General features: G+C 38.1%; 2 protein-coding genes across 4 annotated transcripts in view; both read right to left on the minus strand.

Moving 5' to 3' along the window:
- Positions 1-1,532: 1,532 nt before the first annotated feature.
- On the minus strand, positions 1,533-16,998 carry ZNF622 (zinc finger protein 622). 2 transcript variants are annotated; one of them, XM_081292748.1, is made up of 6 exons: positions 16,359-16,998; positions 14,885-15,145; positions 14,482-14,644; positions 10,351-10,463; positions 2,986-3,129; positions 1,533-1,809 (listed from the first exon to the last, which is right to left on the minus strand). In XM_081292748.1, exons 1-6 carry the CDS (start codon positions 16,981-16,983, stop codon positions 1,682-1,684), a joined length of 1,434 nt encoding a protein of 477 aa, XP_081148874.1. In that variant the 5' UTR covers positions 16,984-16,998; the 3' UTR covers positions 1,533-1,681. The 2 variants fall into 2 exon arrangements, with proteins under 2 accessions (XP_081148874.1, XP_081148875.1); XM_081292749.1 differs by lacking the exons at positions 1,533-1,809; positions 2,986-3,129 and adding an exon at positions 7,816-7,925 and having other exon boundaries at positions 10,309-10,463.
- A 4,948-nt stretch (positions 16,999-21,946) lies between these two features.
- The window catches only part of RETREG1 (reticulophagy regulator 1), a 143,179-nt gene continuing 140,795 nt past the window's right edge, over positions 21,947-24,330 (minus strand). For both annotated transcript variants that reach the window (XM_081292731.1, XM_081292732.1), the window contains one exon: positions 21,947-24,044. In XM_081292731.1, the coding sequence (XP_081148857.1) occupies positions 23,551-24,044 (494 nt within the window). In that variant the 3' untranslated portion in view covers positions 21,947-23,550. The remainder of the gene's footprint in view (positions 24,045-24,330) is intronic.

The following is a 24,330-nucleotide window of genomic DNA, read 5'->3' on the forward strand; positions in this document are numbered from 1 at the left end:
AAAGCCAGACAAACCATCCTGTGAGAGCCATCTGGTCCTAGGAATACTCCCAGGAGGAAAGACATCACACAAGCCAGAAAGGCAAACAAACTGAATTTTATAAATTGTGATGTGAATAGGATGAGAAAGTAGATTATTTCAAAAACTCAAAATTAGAAAAAAACTATCCCCCAAAGCCTAGAAGACATGGCTAATAAAACAAATACAGGCAACAGTAGTATCTTAGAGGTCAGAAAATATATTACCCTCCCACTACCCCCACTTGAAACAGCATGTGTATATGAGATACAAGCTATCAGTGCTGGGCTGAAGTGGTAATGTGGAATGGGAGATGATTAAGACACTACAGCAGGAGATGACTACAACATGGTAGACACCCATTTTGGAACCCTAGCCAGCAGAAGCAATAAACTAGATATTGCTACTGAACCGAAAAAAATGTTGATTGAAAAATGAAACCGAGAAGAGCAATAACATGGTATTATGTACAACTGGTTGAGTATAAATTAAAACCACACCATATGCAACACACTATACCATTTTCTCAGGCTACAGATTTAAAAGATGTGGGTAAATACTAGGAAAGAGGATGAAGGACCAATGTGCAAACCAGGGAGCCCTCTATTGTTGGATAATAGTGAACCTGTATATTAAAGAAATAAAAAGAATTCGACTCTGCATCCAAAGTTTAAAGAATAGATGAGAGCAAATGAAGACTGGTTAATACATGGTGAGGGCAACTGCATCCTCTGGCATCCTGAGTACACTTCTCAGAATAGTGTGCTGGCTAGGACACTGGCCTTATGTGCCACCAATTTCCTCTACAAGGGAGAACTTCAAGCACTAATTCAGTGCTAGGAACTTCGGCAGATTTATTTAGCCCTACAATCTGTGAAATGACATACACCTGCATTTTACAGATGTAAAAAATCAAGTCACTTTTCCAAAGTCATCAAGGTATTTCAAAGGCTATAGATTTCACTTTTGGATTCATTTCCAATTTATTAGTGCCTTCCTCTAGGCTACCTAAACTAATCATCTCTTCAGAGAGCTAACCATGAGATAGTCTTTCTAAGATGATATTAATCATTTACCTTTGTTCTTCTCCTAACTAACCATTCACATAAAGGCAACACTGAAAGTGAAGTCTAAGTGCCTAGCATTATCATTCTTCATGTGTTCACATTTAGAAATAGAAAAACCTTAACAATAACCCACTTTACCTCTGCTGGATTTAACCAATGCCAGAGACACACACCTCCACACGAATCACAATGAGTGACAATTTTTCTCCCACAGAAGTCTCAAAAAGCCCCCTTAAATATGTCCTAGTGCCCTCATGTCATGAGTTATTCTGAAAGTTAAACTGATTTTGGAGCAGACAAGTCACTCAAGTTTCCCCTATCATGCTGACAGCCAGATATCGCTTGAAAGCTGAGGCAATAATGTGACTGCCACACAGCAGTGTAGGTATCAGACTGCAGCAGACACACACCATGTAAACTTAAGCTGAAAACACTGTTCACAAATGCCACCTGAAAATCAACATGAGTCTGATTTTATTATTAGGTCAGAACAAGTGAAGTAGCAGCAAAAGGGTGTATCCCACAAGCCAGGTTCCACTGGTCCTCAGGCAAGGAAGAAACTCGAGCAGGAGACAATCACTCAATCCAGCAGACTCTCAGAATCTCACTTGGGCCCTAAAGTGCATTTGCTTGGTGGCATTGTTCTTCATTCCTGTCTTCAGCATCCATTTTGATTTCATCCTTTGGACATACTGCATGTCCCGCTCTCGCATAAGAGCTGCTCCTGTGATTGGAAAGAGGTTAAAAATGAGCGGAATCTCAGTTATTTATGGTCAGTGAAAGCCCAATCTTCGTACAGAATGCCAAAGTTAATTTGGGAAGAATGGGCTCTTTTATACTTAAAGAAGAGATGCTATCTTGAGGTTTCCCACCAATGAGCCTAGAGGGTAAATGTGTATCCCAGCCATAGATCAGAACTTTTGTAAATATACATTTCTCTGTATTAGCTTCTTTAATTTTTATAATCTTGAAAGGATTATAGGCTCCACTGATCTAAGGACAGGGTGGGAGCTATAAATTGAGTCAGACAATAATTCTTGACAGGAGTGAAAAGTTAGTTTTTGCTAGATTCAAGTGGCCTCATGGCTCACAAGCAGCCATGATGAAGGTAACAGGTGCATATAAACACAGGGTTTAAAATGGATCTTAGGCACCAGCGCTTTCTAAATCATCAGGAGGCAGTTCTCCCCCTGCCCTCTCCACGTGCCTCTGGCTGGACTGTTTTCCCTGAAGATGTACAGATAAGCAGCTTTATGCAGTCCACACATCAGAGTAGATTTAAATAGCATCATACTGATGAAGTTTCAAAGCTTAATAACTTCAGTGGCCAGCTTTACTATCTGAATATTCTAAGTTTTCTATGGAAAGATCATAAGAGGACTGAGAGCCAACCTTACTATTTGCACACCCTGTATCACACATGCATTATGAGGGTCAATCCTCTCAACTCAAAAAGGTAGGCCCTTCCCTTAACATCCTCAGTGTATAAACAAGGAAAAAGAAGCGTAATTAAATTACTCATGTTCATCACATAAGAACTTGTAAGTACATCATATAAATCATGGTCAACTCCACAGCCTAAGCTATTTATAACCACCAAGATATTACTCAATTCTTCTGTGTAGCCTCCAGGATAATTTCAGCCTGGGATGATTACTAAGTAATTCTTTTTCTAAGCATTTTCTGTTGAAAAAGTTAATGGTGTATATAGAGTTATTATACCAGGAATATGAAGTTTTCAAGTCGTGGAGCCTTGGGCTTCACTATAACTAAGTGATAATGAAAACCCTACAACTAAGAAATCAGGCTTGTAATGACAATATAAATAGAAATGATATCACCCAAGCCCTTTCTACAAGTACAGGTTCTTGGGCTGGTCAATAACTGTAAACAGATGTACCTGTGCTGCCAGTCCACCCTAGGGCTCGGTACTGTTGGAGTACCCTGCCCACGGCCTTCTGATTTTTAGCAACTGCCACAGCTCTTGACAAGCCAAATCGCTGTTTGTAGTATCTCATCAAGGAGCGATGACCAACTCTGGCACCTGTTTTTCAAAAGAATGATATTTTTTAATTTTTTACTTATGGTTACACTTTTTAAAAATTTTTAATTTGTTCTTTTTAATTATACATGATGGTAGAATGTATTTTGACATATGATACATACATGGAGTATAACTTCCCATTTTTGTGGTTATACATGATGTGGAGTTACACTGGTTGTATACTCATATATGAACATAGGAAAATTATGTCCAATTCATTCTACTATCTTTCCCATTCCCATGCCCACTCCCTTCCCCAAGTCCATTCCAGTAAAACTCCACCCTTCCACACCTATTGTGAATCAGCATTCGAATATCAGAGAGAACACTGGGATTGGGTTATTTCACTTAGCATGACAGTCTTCAGTTCCTGCCATTTGCCTGCAAATGCCATGATTTCATTCTTCTTTATGGCTGAGTAATATTCCATAGTGTATACGTACCACATTTTCTTTGTCTATTCATCTTTTGAAGATCACCTACATTGGTTCTATAGTTTAGCTACTGTGAATTGAGCTGCTATAAACATTGATGTGGCTGTGTTACTACAGTATGCTGATTTTAAGTCCTTTGGGTATATGCCAAGGAGTGGGATAATTGGGTCAAATGGTGATTTCATTCCAAGTTTTCTGAGGAATCTCCATACTGCTTTCCAGAATGGTTGCATCTCTCTTTCTCTCTCTCTCTTTTTTTTAAATAGGGATAGAACCCAGTGGCACTTAACCACTTATCCTCAGTTATTTTTAAAATTATGAGTCAGGGACTCACCAAGATGCTCAGGGCTGGCTTTGAACTTGTGACCCTCCTGCTTCAGCCTTCTGAGTTATTGGGATTATAGCATGCACCACCATACCCAACAAAGAGCAAAATTTAAACAGAGTTGGATAGTTTTTTCAAGGTAGAATTATAAAGCAAGGGCTTTCCCAAATCAATCCTTAAGATCTAGCTGGAAAATGGATATGTCAGAAGAAACAGTGTTCTAGCTACTAAATAAAGACAAAGCAGAGGATACAAAGACAGAATGGGCTGGGCACAGTGGCACATGCCTGTAATCCCAGCAGCTCTGGAGGCTGAGACAAGAGGATTCCGAGTTCAAAGCTACCACCCTCAGCAAAAGCAAGGTGACAAGCAACTCAGTAAGACACTGTTTTTAAATAAAATACAAAATAGGGCTGAGGATGTGGCTCTGAGTTGAGTGCCCCTGAGTTCAATCCCTGGTACAAAACAAAGAGAGAATGGTAAATCACTTTTCAGCAAAATTTCAGAATCTTGTACTTACAATATGCCTCCCAAGAACTCCCCATAGCAATTCCTACTAAAACAGATAAAAGGGCCCTAGAAAATAAGGAATTTTTAGTTTTTTTTTTTTTTTAATACAAAGATTAAACAGAGAACAATCCTGATAGTTAGGCCTAAAAACCCCAGTCAGGGTCCACAATAGAAATCCATCTTTCCCTTACCTAAATTCTCCATTGCATTCTCCAACAGAGGTAATTTTATCCCACAGGGAACATTTGGCTCTGATTGAAAACATCTTGGGTTGTTACAACTAGAGGCATGCTACTGGCATCTAGTGGGTAGATATCAGAAATACTTCCTAAACTTTTAAACACACAGGATAGCACCTGGCAACAAGTATTATTAGACCCAACTATCAATAGTACCAGGGCTTAAAATCCTATTACTTCCTAAATGATAAAAAACATTTGGTGAATCAATTAGTGAACTAGAATTTTAAAAGATGATTAAGTTGAATTCTCTCTACAGAGAATATTTACTTAGAAAAAAAAACGGATAAAATTCTGTGGGTCAATCAAGCTTTCAGAAACTAATTTCTAACTTTCAACAAATTTTGATGTCATTACAATATAAAATTGTATATATAAGCCCCTCAGCAATTATAACACAGTGTGGAGGGAAAATACTATATTTCAAACGAGAACTGTTCCAGGGGCTGGGGTTGTGGCTCAGAGGTAGGTAGCTCGCCTAGCAGATATAAGGCACTGGGTTCAATCCCCAGCACCACATAAAAATAAATAAATAAAACAAAGGTATTGTGTCCAACTACAACTAAAAAGATTTTAAAAAAGAAAATGGAACAAATTTATGGACCACCAAAAGCTTTGGAATTTCTGTACCTAGTCTAATAAAAACCTGAAGATATTTACCAGAGGAACAATCCAAGATTCCTATAGGAATCTTGGATTGTTCCTCTGGTAGGATGTTATAGCTGATGTAATAATCAAGGAGTCACCAGAGGACCAAATCCAACCAACCACCAAATAAATAAATAAATAAACAAACAAACAAACAAACAAAGCTAAAGTAGAGATTTGTGTATAGTTTCTAAAAAAGTTTTATATTTATGTATGTAAAACTATTTCTTTCAGAATCTTCTGATTAGAAAGACCATGAATGGGATACTAAATGTAAAAGCTTGTATGTGTACAAGCTTATATTTGTTTTTGGGATCTAGACCTTTAATTCACATTAAAAAAATGTTGTCAGGTTATTTTAAATCCCTATACCTGGCAAGACACTGGAAAATGACTGCCTTGCAACACAGACATGGAAAAGTACTTACTTGTTTTTGGTTTTATGATCATACTCAAAAAGATGACAAAAAGAACCTTCCATCTCAAAGACCTAGTCTTTGCCAATAGGAATGAAACTATTTCCCTTGAACTTGACTGTTCAGGCAGCACAAGAGTTAACAAACCTCCAAAATAACAAGAAATAAGTGAGATGCATCTGATGGAAAGAGACTCAAACTAAAGTGGAAGCCTAACAGAAAAATCCCAGAATCATTCACTGTAATTTTCTATTTGCAATATTAGGTCAGGGTGCTCTAGTTCCAGGTTTGCATGATGATTATTCCTAAACCATTATATGATAATGCTGGTTTATATTTTTGTACACCATTTGGAAATACATTCTACAGTTTCCAATAGTTGACAGGAGAGAAGTAAAAACACAGTGTTTAGAGTTATTCCTGATGTGTTGGTGGCAATGAGCACAGGACATTAGTACCAAGTATAGTATGCTAAGAACAGCTCAACGTGAAAGCCTTCATCATGGAAAAGTATCCTTAGGGACCATGTGACTGTCCAATTAACAACAGATAGGTTTTGTCTGATTTATGGTGAGGCACACAACCTGTCCATGTAAATTTCATGTACAATACAAAACTATCCTATCCGATCCTTCTTAATAGCCATGCAATTGACAACAGCAGATACTGTAAAAGAAAACATCCCCATCTCTAGTTTTGATGATTAATAAGATAAAATGACTAATTATGTATTTCTTATGGATTCAACAACAGTTTCATGTAGCTAGTCAGCAGCTAGAGGAATGTGTCTTTCACTCCAGCTTCCTCTAAGTGAACTGAGGAGCAAACAAAGAAATTCAAGGAACTCTGCCAGACCACAATCTGCAAAAGACATGCTAATAGTGCCCTCTACTGGATAATTTTGTCACTGGCTCTGGGATCATCAGCTTGCATTTTACAGAGAACAATCTGAGTAACTAGATTTAAAATAATTTCCAAATTAGCTTTAAGCTAACTAACATCCATGCTAACCCAGTCATATAGATGAGCATATCTGAAGAAGTTTCTGAAAGGTTATGTTCTTCAAAGAGATAAATAGGTAATTAAACAATGATGCTGCTACATTTTTACAATTTTTTTTTAGAGTGTTCCTAGTTTCTTGAGCCATTTAAACCCCTCCCTTTTAAACCAATATTGAGGCACAAGAACAAACCAATGGACCATCAGGTATCACTACAAACATGACTGACAAAAACATGACTGGCTTTTAAAATCTGAGATGATAAAGTACAGGCAACATTAAAAGCACTATATCAGTCCAGATGGAGAAAATTTCAGAATACAATGTTTTTTGATTTGTTGCCATTTAGACAAAACCATTATTTGTGATGAGTAGTGATTTGTATTTGCATATTCTTATTAATGGCCCTGAATCTTCTCCAGGTCACAAAACTACAATCTTTCTCAAGAAAAACACATACTCCCACACACCAAAAAAAGGGCACAGTCTAGTTAAGACTACTTGGAATAGACAGTTTCTGGTTGTTGGCTAGGTCTTTCCTGAGCTAGTTTGCCTAAAAGTACAGTATTTTGCAATACTAGACTACCAAACCAGTTACCTCACTGCTTCTTGGACTACATCAAAGAGCAATCTGAGATTCCAAGCAAGCCAATAATTACAAAGAAATAAAGTCAATGTTATCACAGATATACAAGCATCCTGGGAATAGAGGAGACTTCTGTCACCCAATTACTGAGACTATTATCCAGTACTTTAAAATAATATGAATCAACTACTGGGCCCATATCTGTGAGTAAGGAAAAAAGGCTTTAAAACCAAGAGAAAATGGACCTTCCAGCTAATCTCAGGTCACTTTCTTCTTTGATTATATTACACACAGGCAAAGCAATCTTCTCCAAGGACTTAGGGGGTAATGAAGACAAATAAGATTCTATGCCCCCGTAAACTCCCTCTGCTTGCCTTTTCCTTTATTGTCATAGGCTCCAGGGAATCAACCTTGCTTTACTTTTAAAAATAACACCTTTACCCTTTCAGTCAACAAATATTTATCTCTCTTTTATGTGTCTGGGACCCTGTACTGAGATGAAAAGATGAAAGAAAATAATCTGTTCTCCAAAGTGATTGGGGGTTAGAGAAAATAACTTCCAAGGTTCCATAGCACAGCAGGGTAACTATGGTTGACAACAATTGAGTATTTCAAAATAGCCAATAGGATTTTGAATACTCCCAGCACAAAGAAATGGTATTTTGTCTGAGGTAACAGATATGCCAATTATCCCCTTTACACATTGTATACATGTAAAATGTCTCACTGTCTTCTATAAACATGTACAATTAGTCTCTGTCCGTTTAAAAAAATACACACATATACATTTTTAAAAAGTAACCTGGGAAGATAGGCAAGCAAAACAATAATTACAAAGGAGTAAAGTCAATGTTATCACAGATATACAAGCATCCTGGGAACAGAGGAGATTTCTGTCACTCAATAAAGTGACAGTAGAGGGGTTGGGGAAGGCTTTCTGGGGAGCGGGGTGAACCTAAAGAAGATGAGTCTTAGAGGAGGAGTGGGAATACAATAGAGGCACCACCATGCAAAGATCCAGAGGAGCAAACAAACTGTAAGTGGGCATATAGAGGAAGAGCACAAGACACCTGAAGGACCAGAAGCTAGAGAAACTCAGGCAAAGGCTCCACCAGAGGAATTCCAGAAGGTAAAGTATACTGAAGTTTTGGAAAGAATGTTCTGGTATGCATGTGGAAAACAGATTACAGAAGGCCAGACAGGAAGTTATAATAGTGTCACAAAGAGATAAAAAGAAAAAAATAAAGAAAAAAGTATTCAAAAGATATTTAGGAGTTGCCAAATCACCTGAATGTGGGACAAAAAAGAGTATCCTAAAATGATAGCCATTTTTGGCTTTGGCTAATCTAAGAAAACTCAATCACCCTAGGACAACGTGTTTTCTATATAGCTGAGGAGTTTCCATTTTTTTCAAGTTTCAAAAATTTAAAGTCCAGATGAAAACTTCTTTCAAATATGCTACATTTCTTATATATGACATGCTCACTGTGATGTATATTTTTTGCAATATAGAGTGCTAAAGTAGATGAAAAATGAAGTGAACAGTATAGTGATTCTATAACATGTCAGATACTGCTTTATAAGGATGTCTTTCTCAACTTATTTAAGGTCTGCCATTATCATATCCTACAGTTAAGTGGAAGCTAAAAAGACACAAAGCCAAAGAGTCACAAAAAATAAATTATTAAACATAGTCAATCCTTGGTATCTGGGAGGGACTGATTCCAGAATCCTACCTTCAAATACCAGACTCCAGGGATTCAGGTCCCTTATATAAAATGGTACAGTACTTCCACACAGCCAATACTTTAAATCATCTCTAGATTAATTTTAATACCCAAGAGGGTAAATGCTACATAAATAATTGTTATGCCATGTTGTTTAAGGAATAATAATGACAAGAAAAAAGCCTACACATATTCACTACAGACAAAATTTTCTCCTCAGATATTTTTACTTGGTTGACTGCAGATGCAAAAACCACTGATATAGAGAACTGACTATATTTCTCATATTCTGTATTGGTAAAGACATAATATACTGCAATTAACTTCCGTATCACTATAGGAAGAATTGTATCTTCAAGACACATTCTGTCTGCCCTTTCTTTCTACTGTCACATCCTAAAGTTGCCCTTAGCCTTCAAAGGTTATGGTTCTGAATTAAGATGGCTGTCTGTACCAACACAGAAATTTTGCATATGGAAAGCAATACTACAGGGTTGCTTCTTCATCAGACACCTCCACTGGCAATGTGTTGCTCCCACCCCACCATTACTACATTCGCCACAGTTAATATAGGAAAGTCAGAAATAGGCTTCACTAACTAGGTGTGTGGTTTGGGGTAAATTACTCAACCTCTCTAAGTTCCTTGAAGACTTATTGTAAAACCTGAACATACTAATAACTGCACAGTAAATATCAGGAATTATGAGGATCTTATCATTTCTACTATTTCCTTTCCTTTTACCTCTCACTGTGTATGCCCTCTGTAGCTTCCCCACAACACTTCCTTCTTTCCACACAATAAACAACAGTTGACACCTCTCATATTTGTAGTTACTCTTCATCTTCTCATATCTAGGATGAATTTCCACCCTGAATCCTATTTCCCAGAGAAGGCAGAACTGAAATTCCAAACCTGCCCTACAACCAGAATACAGAAAGGCAACTCAGGGAATATCAGTCAGACACATACTTGCCAAGACTACCATTTGGAAGTCTGAGTAACATAAAGACACAGTAATCAGTTCAAAGAATTAGAGTAAAAGCAATACTAGCAATAACAACAAAAGATGAACAGAATAAAAAGTGTCCACATATTTTTTAAAACCCAAAAGAAAAAAGAAATGCCTAATCAAAATGTTCTGAGCCATAAAAGAAATGAGCAAAAACACTGGCCCAGTTAAAACAAAAGAGCCAACTTAGAGCTAGGCAGCAACCTTCTGAATTCATATGTACATGAGAATGCAAACATACACTTGAATTTATGTTCTATTTTCTTCAGCTATGCCTCTTTCACAATCCACTGGCAGCAAGTCAATTATTTTTGACAAACACTTACCAGAAGGCAGAATCAGCTCCATAGTTTCATCGTCATATTCCAAGTTCTTTACTGAGGGTAACTCCTCAGCCTCATTGGGGTCCTCCCCTTCCATGTGATCTGGGTAGCTGCTCCTATTAACAGCGAACAGGTGTTAATAAACAGATTACCTCAATTAAAAATAAAAATGGTATTTGCAAATGTGGTCAACCTGCTAGCTATTTAAAAAACAGCTGCATGAACTGCCAGCTGAAAGGTTTTAGGGGAAAAACAACTTGTTAGCATTTTTCAGTAGAAGTGAGCAAATGTCCTAACAGGAGAATTTTTCCTTTTATTTGTTTCTCCTCCAGAAGGTTACCAAGTAAGTGCAAAGGAAGAGGATAATACAGACTGGACATGGAGCTCTAGTCAATTTAACCACTGTAAAAACAAATTCTAGAACTGTGCTATCCAACAGAACTGTAATGTCAGAAATGTTCTATATGTGTGCGTCCTACACAGTAGCTCTAGACGTGTGGGTTTCAAAGCACTGAAATTTAAAATGGGGTACTGTGACTGAAGAATAGATTTTTTTAAATTTTTAATTTATATTCTTTATAGACACAATATCTTTTATTTATTTTTATGTGGTGCTGAGGATAGAACCCAGCACCCCACAGGTGCGAGGCAAGCGCTCTACCACTGAGCTATAACCTCAACCCTAATTTATAATTTTAACTGATTTAAATAGCCACAAGGGAACACTTAGTAATTACTGTATTGACAGTACAATTCTGGAAGAGTCTCTACATTCCTAAAAATTATCATAAATTCATATTTACACATGTACATGGAAAACTCACATTAAAATATTAATAGACAGCCCAATAAAAAAATGAACAAAAGATTTAATCAGATACTTCACAAAAAGATCTCCAAACAGCCAATAAATAAATAAATAGATAAAAACATTCTCAATTACATGTTTCATAATAAGGAAGAATTAAAATGACTACATAATTGCCAAGGGGCTAAAATAAAAAATTCTCCCTCACCAAAAGTGGAAGTACAGATAACCACTTTGGAAGACAATTTGACATCATCTTCTAAAATTAAACATACGTATATCCTCTGGCCAGACTCCTAAATATATATCAACATATAATACATATACTTTTGCCAAAAGACATATACCAGAATTATGCAGGGGCATTACTGATGATAGCTCCAAACTAGAAACCACTCGAATGTGCACCAGCAGTAGGTGAGGTACCATGATGTATTCAACAGAATACTCTACAACAATTAGAACCAATAATCTACAACTGTATAAGTTAGTATGGGTGTAAAGGAAGATGTAAGGAAGAAGGCGACCCAAAAGAGTATATTCTTTCATTTATGTAAGTACAAAAACAAGCAAAATCAACTACTCAGTTCTATGTCAGAACAGTGGTTATTCTTCAAGACTGGAGGGACACTTCCTGAGAATACACACAAGGGAAATGACAGAGTATCATTAATGTTCTGTTTCTTGATCTGGATGCTCACTATATACAATTTCACCAAAGTGAATTATGATCTCATCTGTTCACACATTAATGCACCTTCTGTAAGTTTATTCTTCAATAAAAAATTTCAAGTCCAAAATAAGTTAACATTGGTTATATTTAGAGGAAGGAAGAATTATAGGCAACTGGTCATTTTTTATCCGAGTGAATCCACATAAAGAGCTTATTAAACAGTGTCAGGCAGGCAGTAAGTACTCAGTGCTGGCTTTGCATGTAAGGCTTTCTATTTACCAAGTTTTCTTTACTGAGCACAATCAACTTTTGGGTTTTTTTTATGTAAATAAGCCACTTAATATTCATTTTTATAAAGGCTCACACCGTTTCTCATTTTTAGGAATTCACACAATAAACTCTGTACAGATTCAAAAAAGCATTATTTGAACTAAAGAAAATTCACTTCTTGAACCATTTACATCAGTTATTAATGTTAATACAAATAGTCCACACAACAACCAGTAAGCAACACAACAACAAAAGCCTTTACTTTTTTGAAGCTTAGATTCTAGAAGGAGAGAAACAATAAATAAATGATATGCAAAATGGCAGCAAAACTATTAAGAAAAATAAAAAGGATTAAAAAATATCAGGTAGGTGTTGTGATTTTATGAAAGGTGGTCATAGAAGGCCACCCTGAAAAGGTGGAATTTATGCCAAACCCTGCAGAAGTGAATGAACAAGTCATATGAATATTTCAGCAAAGGTTATAGGCAAAGACAACAGGAAGTACAAAGGAACTGAGAAACATAATTTTTGTTTTTAGAATAGCTAGGAATAGGGCTGGGTTGTGGCTCAGTGGTAGAGCACTCACCTAGCATGTGTGAGGAAGTGGGTTCGAGCCTCAGCATCACATAAAAATAAATCAATAAAACAAAAGTATTGTGTCCATCAATAAGTGGGAAAAAAAAAAAAAAAGAAGAAGAAGAATAGCTAGGAATGGAACAAGCAAGAAACAGAAAACACCAAAGTGATAAGGACAGCCAAACCACAAAAGGTTGTGTAGATCATTCAACTTTAGCTTTTGCTTTGAGTAAGACAGGAAGCCCTTGGAAGATTTTGAGGAGAATTTGATTTGACTTATACTTTAAGAGAATCCCTGTGGCTAGCTCTGCGAATAGAATGTAAGGGATGGTAAAAATGAAAGTTAGGAGACAAGTAGGCAGGGAAGTACTGCAGCAAATTCAGTGAAACCTAAGGGGGACGTGGATCCAGGTTGCAGCAGTGTAGGAAGTAAGAAGTAGTTAGATTCTGAAGGTGTGTGGGGCAGGAATGGTAAAGGAGTTAATGAAAGCATGAAATAGAAAAGATGATGGCAAACTTTTTGGCTTAAGTAACTAAAAGGACAGAGCTGTCATTTACTTAAGGAAGATCAAGTTAGCGAGCACAGCAGGAGTTTGATTTTGAATAAAGTGGAAACATCAAGGAGGGCTAGATACATAAACCTGGAGCTGAAGTGAATGCTCTAGTAGAGAGAAAAATTGGGGTGACATGGGCCTACAAGAGGTACTAAAATCTATGAGACTAGGTAGGATCCTGAATGTATAAGAAGGCATGGATAGGGGGGCTAGAAAACCAACACTGCAGCATTCCAAGCCAGCTGCTAGCTACAGCCTCTTGACTCAATCATTGGCTTTGAGCACTTTGATTAGAACAACCTAAGTCAAAAGGTAATAAACACTGCTGACAGGAAACCTGAGAGGGAGAATACTGTCTCTTGTCTGTAAGAGGATGCTCTCCACTTTTAGCAGATATTCTGTCTTCTTGTCTGCCACCACCTCTAACCCCCTACTTATGCCCACAACTACAAAGTCCTCAATTGCAAAAGGACAAATCAGGGAGAAAACATGAAGTTTAACAGAAGATGACTTTTCTGAGCTCCTGTATCACTTCAGCTATGAATGGTTGGTATGATGATTATATATGCCTGCTTCTCTCCTTTACTACATTGGAGGAATTCTGACAATAAAATCTTAGTTTTTCATGAGCACCTAACATCCATTTGATGTAAGAACTACTTGAGATTTCAGTTAGGGTTAAACCATCAATGGGATAATCTCACCACCAAATACCATGATCTAGTATTATGATCATCCTAGTTTAGCAACCATCTCAACTCCTTTAGGAGATAGCTTGATTCAAGGTCCCTCAAGGAATGAAACCGAATTTCTTCACCTCTGTTCACAAGGTAATTGGCAAAACTGAACTCCTGACCATTTAACTACAAAGAACAAAAACAAGTGAGACAAACTACAGTTTGTGCCTGAAATCTTAATCTTCTCTTTCCTAAATGTGCTAAACTGAGTTTCTTAACCTATACAGAGGTGCTACAAGAGTTATTATGAATATACATATATATAATGAATATATTGAGCGGAGCTGCATCCCAGCAGCTCAGGAAGCTGAGGCAGGAGAATCACAAAGTCAAAGCCAGCCTCAGCAATTTAGCAAGGCCCTAAGCAACTTAAAGAGCCCCTGTTTCTAAATAAAATAGAAAGAGGGCTGAGAGGTTAAGCACCACTGGGTTCCATCCCTGGTGCCGGGGGTGGGGGAAGAATATATTGTTGAATACCACCTCAACTCACTTCACATAATGAACCCCTAGACTTACCTAAAATCATAGAAGTCTGCAAATTCCAAAGCAGCATCACCATCTGTGAAAAGCTTACAGTGGCTTTTGTCATTCATATGTGCCTGTACAGCTTCTGTGGAGTAGAAGGATTTCCCTTTCTCATTGCACCACAAGCAAATCTTCCCAACACCAACTTTCTCTCCTGGTTAAATAATTTGAGGAAAAAAATTATGAAAGCGTTTTTTTGCAGCCAGACTAAATCTCAACATTTATTTCCACAACTCAAAAACAAAAACAAAACAAAAATAACGCATTCATTTCTAATTTTCACTAAATAATTAAATCAAAGATTGATGAGAAACATAAAACTGATGTTCCCTTGAGAACTGCCCACCCCAATAACATGGTATTTCCTCATTAAAAGGAAAACTATTATACTTACCTAAATATTTTATCAGACCCTTAAGGTCTGAAAGATACTCTATATCAGGAATAAAAAAGCTGTGGACTTTAGTCATATGAGCCACATTCTTCATGAGGGAACTTGAATGATGGGGACAAAATAAGCAGTCCGTTACTGGGATGGCACCTAGGGGTGGGCTATGCCCAGCTTCTTCCTCATCTGCATCCTGCTCCTCCATGTCGTCCATCACTTCAGTATCCTCACATTCCAATTCTTCATCAGAATCAATATCTTCCCAATCTTCAAGCCAGAGTTTTGATAAACAAAGTTAACTTTAAAGAGTAGTAACCACAATCAAAGACACCACAATGATTCACACAAAGAGGAATACCTATGTTTGGGGAGACAGAATGGCAACTGCATCCCCCTGAAAAAAAAATCCTTTTTCAAGATCTCAATTTTAACTATTTATTTACCACAGACAAATTTGTATGGGTAAGAAACTTGTTAATCTTGCTTTCCAGTATATGGTAATATCCCTGAATTAGTATCACACTTCTTTCCTATGTCTGTGGTTTCATTTGGCTGATATTCTTATTCAGTACTATAACAACATCTAGGACTTCACAGGAGTACTACAGTGCCATGTATGTGGTGGTGGTAGTGGTGGTATTGTGCTACAAATTGCTGCTGTCGTTTGAATGTATGTGCTCTTTCATGTTTAAACTGAATCACCATAGTTACAGTACTAAGAGGTGGGGAAGGAGGAAAGTAGCTTTTTTTTTTTTTTGCCTTTTGCTCCTTCTGCTATAGGAGGACGCAATCCTTATCTTCGGCCTTTTCTATCATTTGAGTAAATCACGAGCAAACTTCCTTTATGGAAGGCCCTGCCAATGCCTTGATTTTACACTTCCCAGCCTCCAAAACTATGGGAAAATAAATGACACTGTTTATAAACTTCCATCCAAGTCTCAGGTATTTGCTATGGAGACACAAATGAATTAAGTCACTAAGACATAGATTAACAATGTTAACAGGACTAGGCATGAGGGAAGGAGAGGCCAAATAGTTCATGAAGCTCAAGCTCCACACCAGTTTTGCTAGTTGATTGGGAGCCCCTCGTTCAGTTCTAATCAACAAATCTAAGTGAAAAACCATTAGAACCATGAAGTCCAATAGAATCACCGATTTTACAGCAGCCAGTGTGACAATAACGTGTCTTTCTATGCGTATGTGAAAAACTTATCCGAAACAGAGAACGTGTCAATTCATCCTACAGATATTTACTAAACATCTATTCCTCTTCCAGGTGAAGTTTTAGGCCCTGGATGTACAGCAGTGAACCAAACAGAGAAAATTCCTTCTGAGGACGCTGGCCACAGAAGGCACTTCAGAAATCTAAGGATCATTTTCACACACCCACACACACATCCACACACCCCTTAAGTATAAACTTGGAAACTTAAGGGAAGCCAACTTCCTCTGGTCCTCCGCCCCCACACAAGGCCATTACCTTCTCCATCCAGGTCCTCCTCCTCTTCTTCCTCCTCCTCACTCTCTCCGCCCTGCTGCTTGGCCAGTTTCTTCGCCTGCTGTTCAAACCACTGGAGCCGGGGCGGTTTCTCCGCCGGGTCTCGGTCGTGAGTTCCACGTCCACCCGCAGCGACGGCCACCGCACTCCGGAACTCCTCTGTGGACACCTTCTTGGGAGACGTGGACGGCTGGGCCTTGATGGCCTGCTGGATGGCCGCGTTCATGGCATCCTTGTCCACACTGTCCACGTCTAGCCCCTTCTCCAGGTTCTTCTCGTTCATCATTTCCACTTTCCGATTCACAGCCTGCACCGCCTTCTTCTCCAGCTCCACATGCCGCCGGGACTTGAGGTGATTTTCGTAGGCGTTGAAGGAGGCGAATTTCTTACTGCAGACAGTGCAGTAGGTGGCCGTGCCCTTGCTCTCCTCCTCTGCCACGGCCCGCTGCGCCCGCACTCGCTCCTGGAAGCCTTCGGCAGTGACCGGAGCCATGTTGGCCACTTTTCGCCGCAGGTTGTAGCGGTGCCAGTCCGTTTTGTAGTGGGCCCGCTGCATCTCCGCGTCGCGGAACGCCACCCGGCAGGTGATGCAGGTGTATGTCGCCATGGCCAGGCGAGAAACCAGAGGCGACCTAGCCAAGAATCTAACGATTAGCGTTCCGGTCCCACAGTCCGCTAGCGATTAGCCTTACGCAGAGATAGGAAGACAGGCTCGGCGCTTCGACTTCCTGCTTCTCACTGAGGGAACTTCCGGTACGCGCCGGAAGATATTCACACCTGGAAGGGAAATCCCGCCTCTTGGCCGGGGCCACGCCCCGGAAGGCGAGGGAAGTTCGTGGCTGACTAGCTCCCGGATCCACTCAGCCAGCCGGAGGGCGGGATGGGTGTTGATTGTCAGGTACCGCGTCCTCTGTTACCTTCCTCCGCGGTTGTGCGGTGATGTGTGGCGCGGTCCCGACGATGGCTATAATAGAGGGTGATGTGGGTGCCCAGGGCTGCTCGCGGTCCTGGGAACCCTCGAGGAAGGTCCGGCGGGCGAACGGAGGTCGGAGGTCCTCGACACCCGCATGCTTTGCCCACGAGCAGGGTGAATGCAGATGGCGAAAGCGGGAAACGCCCTCTAGGACCTCCGCACCCCAGCCGGTCCCGCTGGACTGATTCACCAAGTGACCCGAGCCTCTTCTTAAGGCGAGGGAAGAGAGCAGGCGAAGCTCTTAAATGAATAAACGTTTGCCTGCGAGGTGCCCAAAGCATAGCCAAACCACTGTCCAATGGAAATATAATCCAAGCCACATCTGTAATGTTAAATCTGTGTCCACATTATTAAAAAAGTAAAAATGGGTGAAATCGCTGTTAGTGATATAGTTTGTTCTTAAGTTTTCAGTAGAAAAGATTTAAAAAGATAATTTACGTTCTTTTCTTGGTATTAAATCTTGGAAATCTTGTATCTTGCAACCATAGCTCATCTCTAGACTAGCCCCATTTCATGTGGTCAGTTGCTTATGTACCTTCATATATATATATATATATATATATGTACGGTTTTATAGGAAAACATGGAACTTTAAAAACTTGGGGAAGTTCATAGGTTTATCTACACATTTGAGTAGAACCAGAGTCAGATTTTTTTCAGAATCCAAGCTGCCAATAGCACCAAGAGAAGACACGTTTTTAAAATATAGGCCAGATTGTGGAGCTCTTTGCTCAAAATCCTTCAAACACCTACCTTTGTGTTCTAGGTCCTACAAGATCTGCTACCAGGAGGACCCCTACCTCTGATCTACTCAACCTTCTCTACCTTGCTCAACCTACTTTGGTCACAATGACACTTGATGTTATTCTAACAAGCTAAGCAAGCATCTTTTGTTGGTATTGTTCTAGAACTCCTGTTATTCTGCTCTGATCTTCTTGCTCACATTATAAATCTTGAAATAGACTTTCTCTGAAATTAGGGCAACCTCCTGTTAACTTGTTTTTCTGCATTCTGTTTTTCCTCATTTCAAGAATAGAGGCTGAGGGGCTGGTCCCCCTGGCCTGACAGATTCCCAATAAATTAAAACTGATATAGTCTCTGGCTAAACATAAGCTAGCTAAATCTGCATATGTATATTTTCTGCCTTTAGTCTGTTTGCCTTTTTTTAAGAATATTTTTGATTGTAGGTGGACACAAAACCATTATTTATTTTTTATGTGGTGCTGAGGATTAAATTTAGTGCCTCACACATGCAAAGCAAGTATTCCACCACTGAGCTACAACCCCCAGCCCTTGCCTCCTCTTTTGAAAGCTTTCCTTGAGCCAAGCACTATGGCCTATGCCTGTAATCCCAGCAGCTCAGGAGATTTAGGCAGGAGGATTGCAAGTTCAAAATCAGCCTCAGCAACTTAGTAAGGCCCTAAGCAACTTAGTGAGACCCTGTCTCAAAATAAAAAAAACATGGGGAGCAGGGAGGCTTGGGATGTGGCTCAGCAGTAAAGTGCCTTGGGTTTAATCCCTGGTACCAAAAAGAAAAAAATAAGATTTCCTTGTCCTTGAGTTCCCCGGATGATTTGAGGCAAAAAATAAAAACAAATATCCTCCATAATCCTTCAAAGTTGGCTTCAAATAACCATTTTCCTGCCAACTTGACCCTATAATATTTGTGGAGTCTTGTGAGTACTAAAAAGCCTAACCTCTTACTCTCCCTACTGCATGTAGTAACAATCTGAGTACCTTCAGAAGAGAGGCTTATCTAAATCCTTTGTCAAAAATAGTGCCCACCCCTATTCTTACCAGACATAAAAGTTCTCTGTGATACTATTTGGTTATGTATTACTTTGTATTGAATTACTCCAAAATTCAGCATCAAAATTCTGCAAGTCTTGATTTGAGTGGCTTAGCTGGGTAGTTCTGACTCAATCTTTGAGGTTGCAGTGAACCTGCTGCCAGGGCTAAAGCCATCTGAAGGTTTAATATTTGACTGTGGCTGATGGAGTCCCATCAAGAATGGTTCACTCACATATTTGATAGCAAGAGATTTTGGTTTCTCACCAAGAGGAAGACCTAGGTCAACTTGAGTACGGTATCCCCTTCGCACAGAGTAGAGTCATAAAGTCTTTTTTATGACCTGGCCTTGGTCACACAAAGTTATTACATAAGGTGCAATTATGCAGGTCAGCTCTATTGAATGTGAGAGGGAACTACAGCAGGGAATGGATACCAGCGGAGTGGGGCAAGGTGGCCTTTCAGGACCATATTCAGAGATAGGCTACCACTCAATTATTATCACTGATTTTCCAGTTTTAGCAAACATAACCTAGCTATTTTATCTTTATTTTGTTAAATTAGAGAAACAGAGTTGTTAGGTGAACTTTCCAGAGCCCCAAAGCCAGTGGGGCTAGTTTAGAACCTTGCACATTGTGCCCAGTTAACTGAAATAATAGGTATTTTTTGTAGCATTTCCATACATTTATTCCACAGGTATTTATTGGACTATGAGGCCACTATAGTGCTAGACCCATCATAAGAACGTCACAGAATTTTCTTGTAAACTTACTGATTGCCTTTGTTATAATGTTTAAAACATTGGCTTAATTGGGACACAGGCAGGAAAAATAGCTCCCCTCCAAAAAAATTACTTCAGATACTTTTTTTTCATTTATTCTTAAAACATCCCAGTGTGAAAAGGGAAGAATTAACTTCTTTATTGTATGTTTAGGGAAATTGATTCATGATTTGGAGACATGGTATGACTTTGACATTGTGTTTTAGAGCCATAATATTTAACATTAGAACCAGAATTCCTATTTCCAACATTCTGTTCTAACATAAATACTGCAGTGGAAATGGAGGAATAATACACAAAATATAATTCTGAGACTTTCTAACTTGACTATGATACAAATGATCTGTGACAACAGATATTACAACAGTAATATTTGCATTAAAAGTTTTGTAAAAAGTACCATTAATGTATTGTGTAAATTTGTATTCATATACTTTTTGTAAAAATACTAAGGTTTTCTTAATATTTTTTTAGTTGTAGATGGACACAATATCTTTATTTTTATGTGATGCTGGGGACCGAACCCAGGGCCTCACGCATGCAAGGCAAGCGCTTTACCACTGAGCTACAACCCCACCCCCAGTAACAGTTTTCACAATGATTTCCTGTCTTGCAACTAACACTCATGGAACAGTATAAAGAAATACACTAGTGGGCACTGTGGTGCATGCCTTTGATCCCAGTGGCTTGGGAGGCTGAAGTAGGAGGGTTGCAAGTTCAAAGCCAGCTTCAGCAACTTTTCGAGGCCCTTAGTAACTTAACAAGACCCTCTCAAAGGAAAATATTTGAAAAAAAGGTTGGAGATATGGCTCAGTGGTAAAGCCCTGGTTCAATCCTTGATATAAAAAAAGAAAAGAAATACACTAATGTAAATTATAAACAGAAAATAAAAATGTTAAAATCACTTAAGTGTCACTTTGCTTCTGGGTCTACAATCAACATGCTGGCATTTGCCACTTTTTTAAAGGAGGAAAGGCACTTGTTTTAAGTAAGAGTGAGATTCCTAAATATGTTGAGAATATTTGCTAATTGCAAAAACCTTGTAAATAAAATAAAATACTAATTCTACTAAATTAGGGAGGGGTAGTTTTTAAAAATCACTTTTGAAGATTTTAGGGTAAGGCAAAAGCAAAGGCATTTTAGAATGAGCCTGTCCAAGCCTTTGCTTCCAAAGCAAACCAACTTTTTGAGCACTGCTTTATTGTTTTAGATCAAAATACGTGATAAATATATGCTATTCCCTTTTATGATTTTGCTCAGCACTTTCTGTTGGAAGTAAGCAAAACTTCTTGACAGCTCCTCTACAATTTGAAAAGAAAAAAATCCACAGTTCACATTTTAATGACTTCATTCCATGTAGATACTACAAGCCATTTTTTTGTCAGTTCTTTTTTTTTTTTAGATATTGAAGAAATATTGCATCTTTTATGCTTTCATGGTAAAAGATATGTCGCCCCCACAAGATTGGATCAGTTGCAGGGTTTATTTGTTACTATAGCTTAAAAGCAGACAGTGCCCTTCTCCAAAATTCACACACACACACACACACACACACGCACAAAACCCTTGTCAACACCCCTGTGTTTTCATTAAAAGTTTTGTAAAAAGTACCATTAATGTATTGTGTAAATTTGTATTTATATACTTTTGTAAAAATACTATTAAATTACATATGTGGTTATAATGCTATGGTCTATAAAGAGCTGGTATGTTTCCTCTATAGTGCTGATGACACATTTTTCTACCCTCCCAGCTACCCATACCCGAACCCTTTTTTAGTTTGTAACATTTTGCTATAGATCTATTGCTCATACCATTACACATTACTAGCCCTTGAATTGTACTTCTTATAGGCTTATTCAGTGACTTACATAGTTTAATTTCCTGGATATTAAAATTTAAATTCTTCTTGTTTTTTTTTTTTCAGTGAAGAAATTGAAATGGCCTTTAAACCTTTTAACTTCATGACCAAGAATTTTTTTTTAAGTAAAGAAACACACACATAAAAAAAAGAATCCAGGTAACAACTATTTTATAAATATGTGACTGTATTTTTCTTCATGTCCAGAAACTTATTGAGTAGAATTCAGGTATATTCTTCCAAAACCCACAGTCAGAGATTTTTTAACACAGGTTGACATTTGTACCAAAATGGGCAAGATAATGAAGGCACAGGCTCACTTAGTATCAAACACAGTCAAGAGGCACTAATGAAACATAAGCTTAGTTACAAAAAGCAAATGTTCGAAGTCTTCAGTAACTTTTCTCCCTTTAACATTTGGCAAAATTCAGTCTAGATATTTTAATACCTCAGAAAGAAAAAATAAATAAGATTCTACATTAAAACCTATAATTCATTTTTAGAAATATAAGAGATACAATGAAAGGAGGGGAATGCTGATTTCCTATATTCTTAGATTATCCTTCCTTTCTGAGGATCTCACATGTCTGTGCATCTGCAGAAATGCCAGCTCTAACTGAAGATTTATGAGTTTATAGATAGTTGCTGACATGGTCCCTCAACACTACTAAAAGTCTGTATCACAAAAACAAAAGCTATCTTGGTTTCTGCTTTTTAGTCCTTTGTTTTAAACTGCAAGTCAAATTTGATTATAGGTGACCAAAAAATTTTAAGTAAAATATATATTTAACTTCTCAATAAGAAACAGATTACATATTTATACTTCAGTGGCAAATAAATACACTTTAAAGCCAAGCAAGTTCCTCTCTTCTATCTAACAAATAAGAAAAAGTCATTTTTTTATTGCTGATGACCACATCACTCATAGAACATATCAAGAACTAGTTTCACGATTTTAGGAAACTCTTTCTATGAAACAATATGAAAGATGAAGGTTTAACTTAAGTCTAAACAGGCAGAATAGACACTCCTATTACAAACATGACAAACTGAACAATAAAACAGCTGAATCTCTGTTTGCATCATAACCACCATCTATGTGATACGTAACTACTCGCTCTCTATGGGTTAATACCACCCACTGCAAGCCTAGAGATGGCAATCAATGTAGAATGCCACCTTACAATTAAGCCTGTGTCTACAATTGCAGAGAGAACATGGAAATGTTTCAGCCTACCCATAGTGCTTAAGTATGTTTATAAATTTTTTCCTAGGAAATTAATTTTGATAGTATTTCCCAAATCCTTCAACTAAAGACATCCTGATAATTTGTCGGATACAACATGAATTCACAATTATTAATATTTTTCAGTGACAACAAAATTTTGCATGCTTAAAAATTAATTATAAGTAAAAATAGAGAATACTTATAGAAGGATCTTAATAATTTGGTATTTGGGTATTCTTTTCTTTATGCTTTAAAAACAGCCCCTAATATTCTCTGACAACACAGTATTTATATATATTTATATATATATAAAGTTCATTTCCATGCTTATTACGTAAAAATAACTATCAGAAATATCAATCTATCAGTGTCAGCTGAAATATATCCAATTAATTCACTGCAGAAGGGAAAATAAAAATCTAAAGTAATCATTAAAGCTCACAGTTCAATTTTTTTTCCTTTTTTTGTCTTTTTTTTTTTTTTTTTTGTCTTGTTTGAAATTTTTTGGTGGTTTATCTGTGCTGCTGCAGGCTGATTCCCAGATTAATGGCCTCCAAGGAAATTTGAAAGGAAGCCTGAAGACTTCTTACTTTGCTGTGCATCTGCTTCCTGGTCTTGTGTAAGTCCCAATTCACTCTCAATTTGATCCAGCTCTGACTGGTCAAGTAATTCAAAGTCATCACCTTCTTCAGTGTCTGTGTCCTCCCCTGGGCTGGGTGCAGCTTGAGCAAGTACTTGCTGAGCACTCTCTAGCTGGTCTTTAATAGCAGCAGTCACTGCAGCTGTGATGACGTTCCCAGCCAGGTTGCTCATCAAGTTGAAAGTTTGGTCACTGTTCAGAGGAAGGGTGAGTCCAGCTGCTGATTGTCTCTCTTTGCTTGGTCTGTGACCACTTTCCAGATGTTCCTTTTTTCTCTTGAGCTCAGTGGGCAAGCCAAGGCTTAATTCATCTTCATCATTTGTTCCCGTGCCATTTTCTAGAGACGGAAAATCTGAAAGATCTCGAGAGAAAACTTCCTCACTAGGCCGGTCAAGATCTGTGAAGTGCATAATAGAAGTTCGTATTTAAGCACCAAAACAAATTTGAAATAAGAGCTGTCTAAAATCTGACTTTGATTTGAACTTTCCAGGCAACCTTGACATTAATCTAGCCTCTGGAGTCAACCTAAATCAATTTAACAACATATTGGACCCTTCCCAAATCTGTGACACTAGCTCTCCACAAGTACATAAGTATTGTATGTCCATCTGTAGCTTCTAACTTGCCTCTTAAGCACAAAACATTGCAATTATCACTTAGTATTCAGCTTGTCTAATACGAGC

The sequence above is a fragment of the Spermophilus citellus genome, assembly GCF_964194105.1.
Source record: "Spermophilus citellus genome assembly, chromosome: 1".
Lineage (NCBI taxonomy): Eukaryota > Metazoa > Chordata > Mammalia > Rodentia > Sciuridae > Spermophilus > Spermophilus citellus.

What these genes read in the sequence shown, in the direction of transcription:
- ZNF622 (XM_081292748.1), bottom strand. Translation starts at nt 16,983, where the DNA reads ATGGCGACATACACCTGCATCACCTGCCGGGTGGCGTTCCGCGACGCG. An exon ending in GGAGCTGATTCTGCCTTCTG is followed by an intron (nt 3,130 to 10,350) that starts GTAAGTGTTTGT and finishes TTTGAAAAACAG; the next exon opens with GTGCCAGAGTTGGTCATCGC. An exon ending in AGGGTGGACTGGCAGCACAG is followed by an intron (nt 1,810 to 2,985) that starts GTACATCTGTTT and finishes TTCCAATCACAG; the next exon opens with GAGCAGCTCTTATGCGAGAG.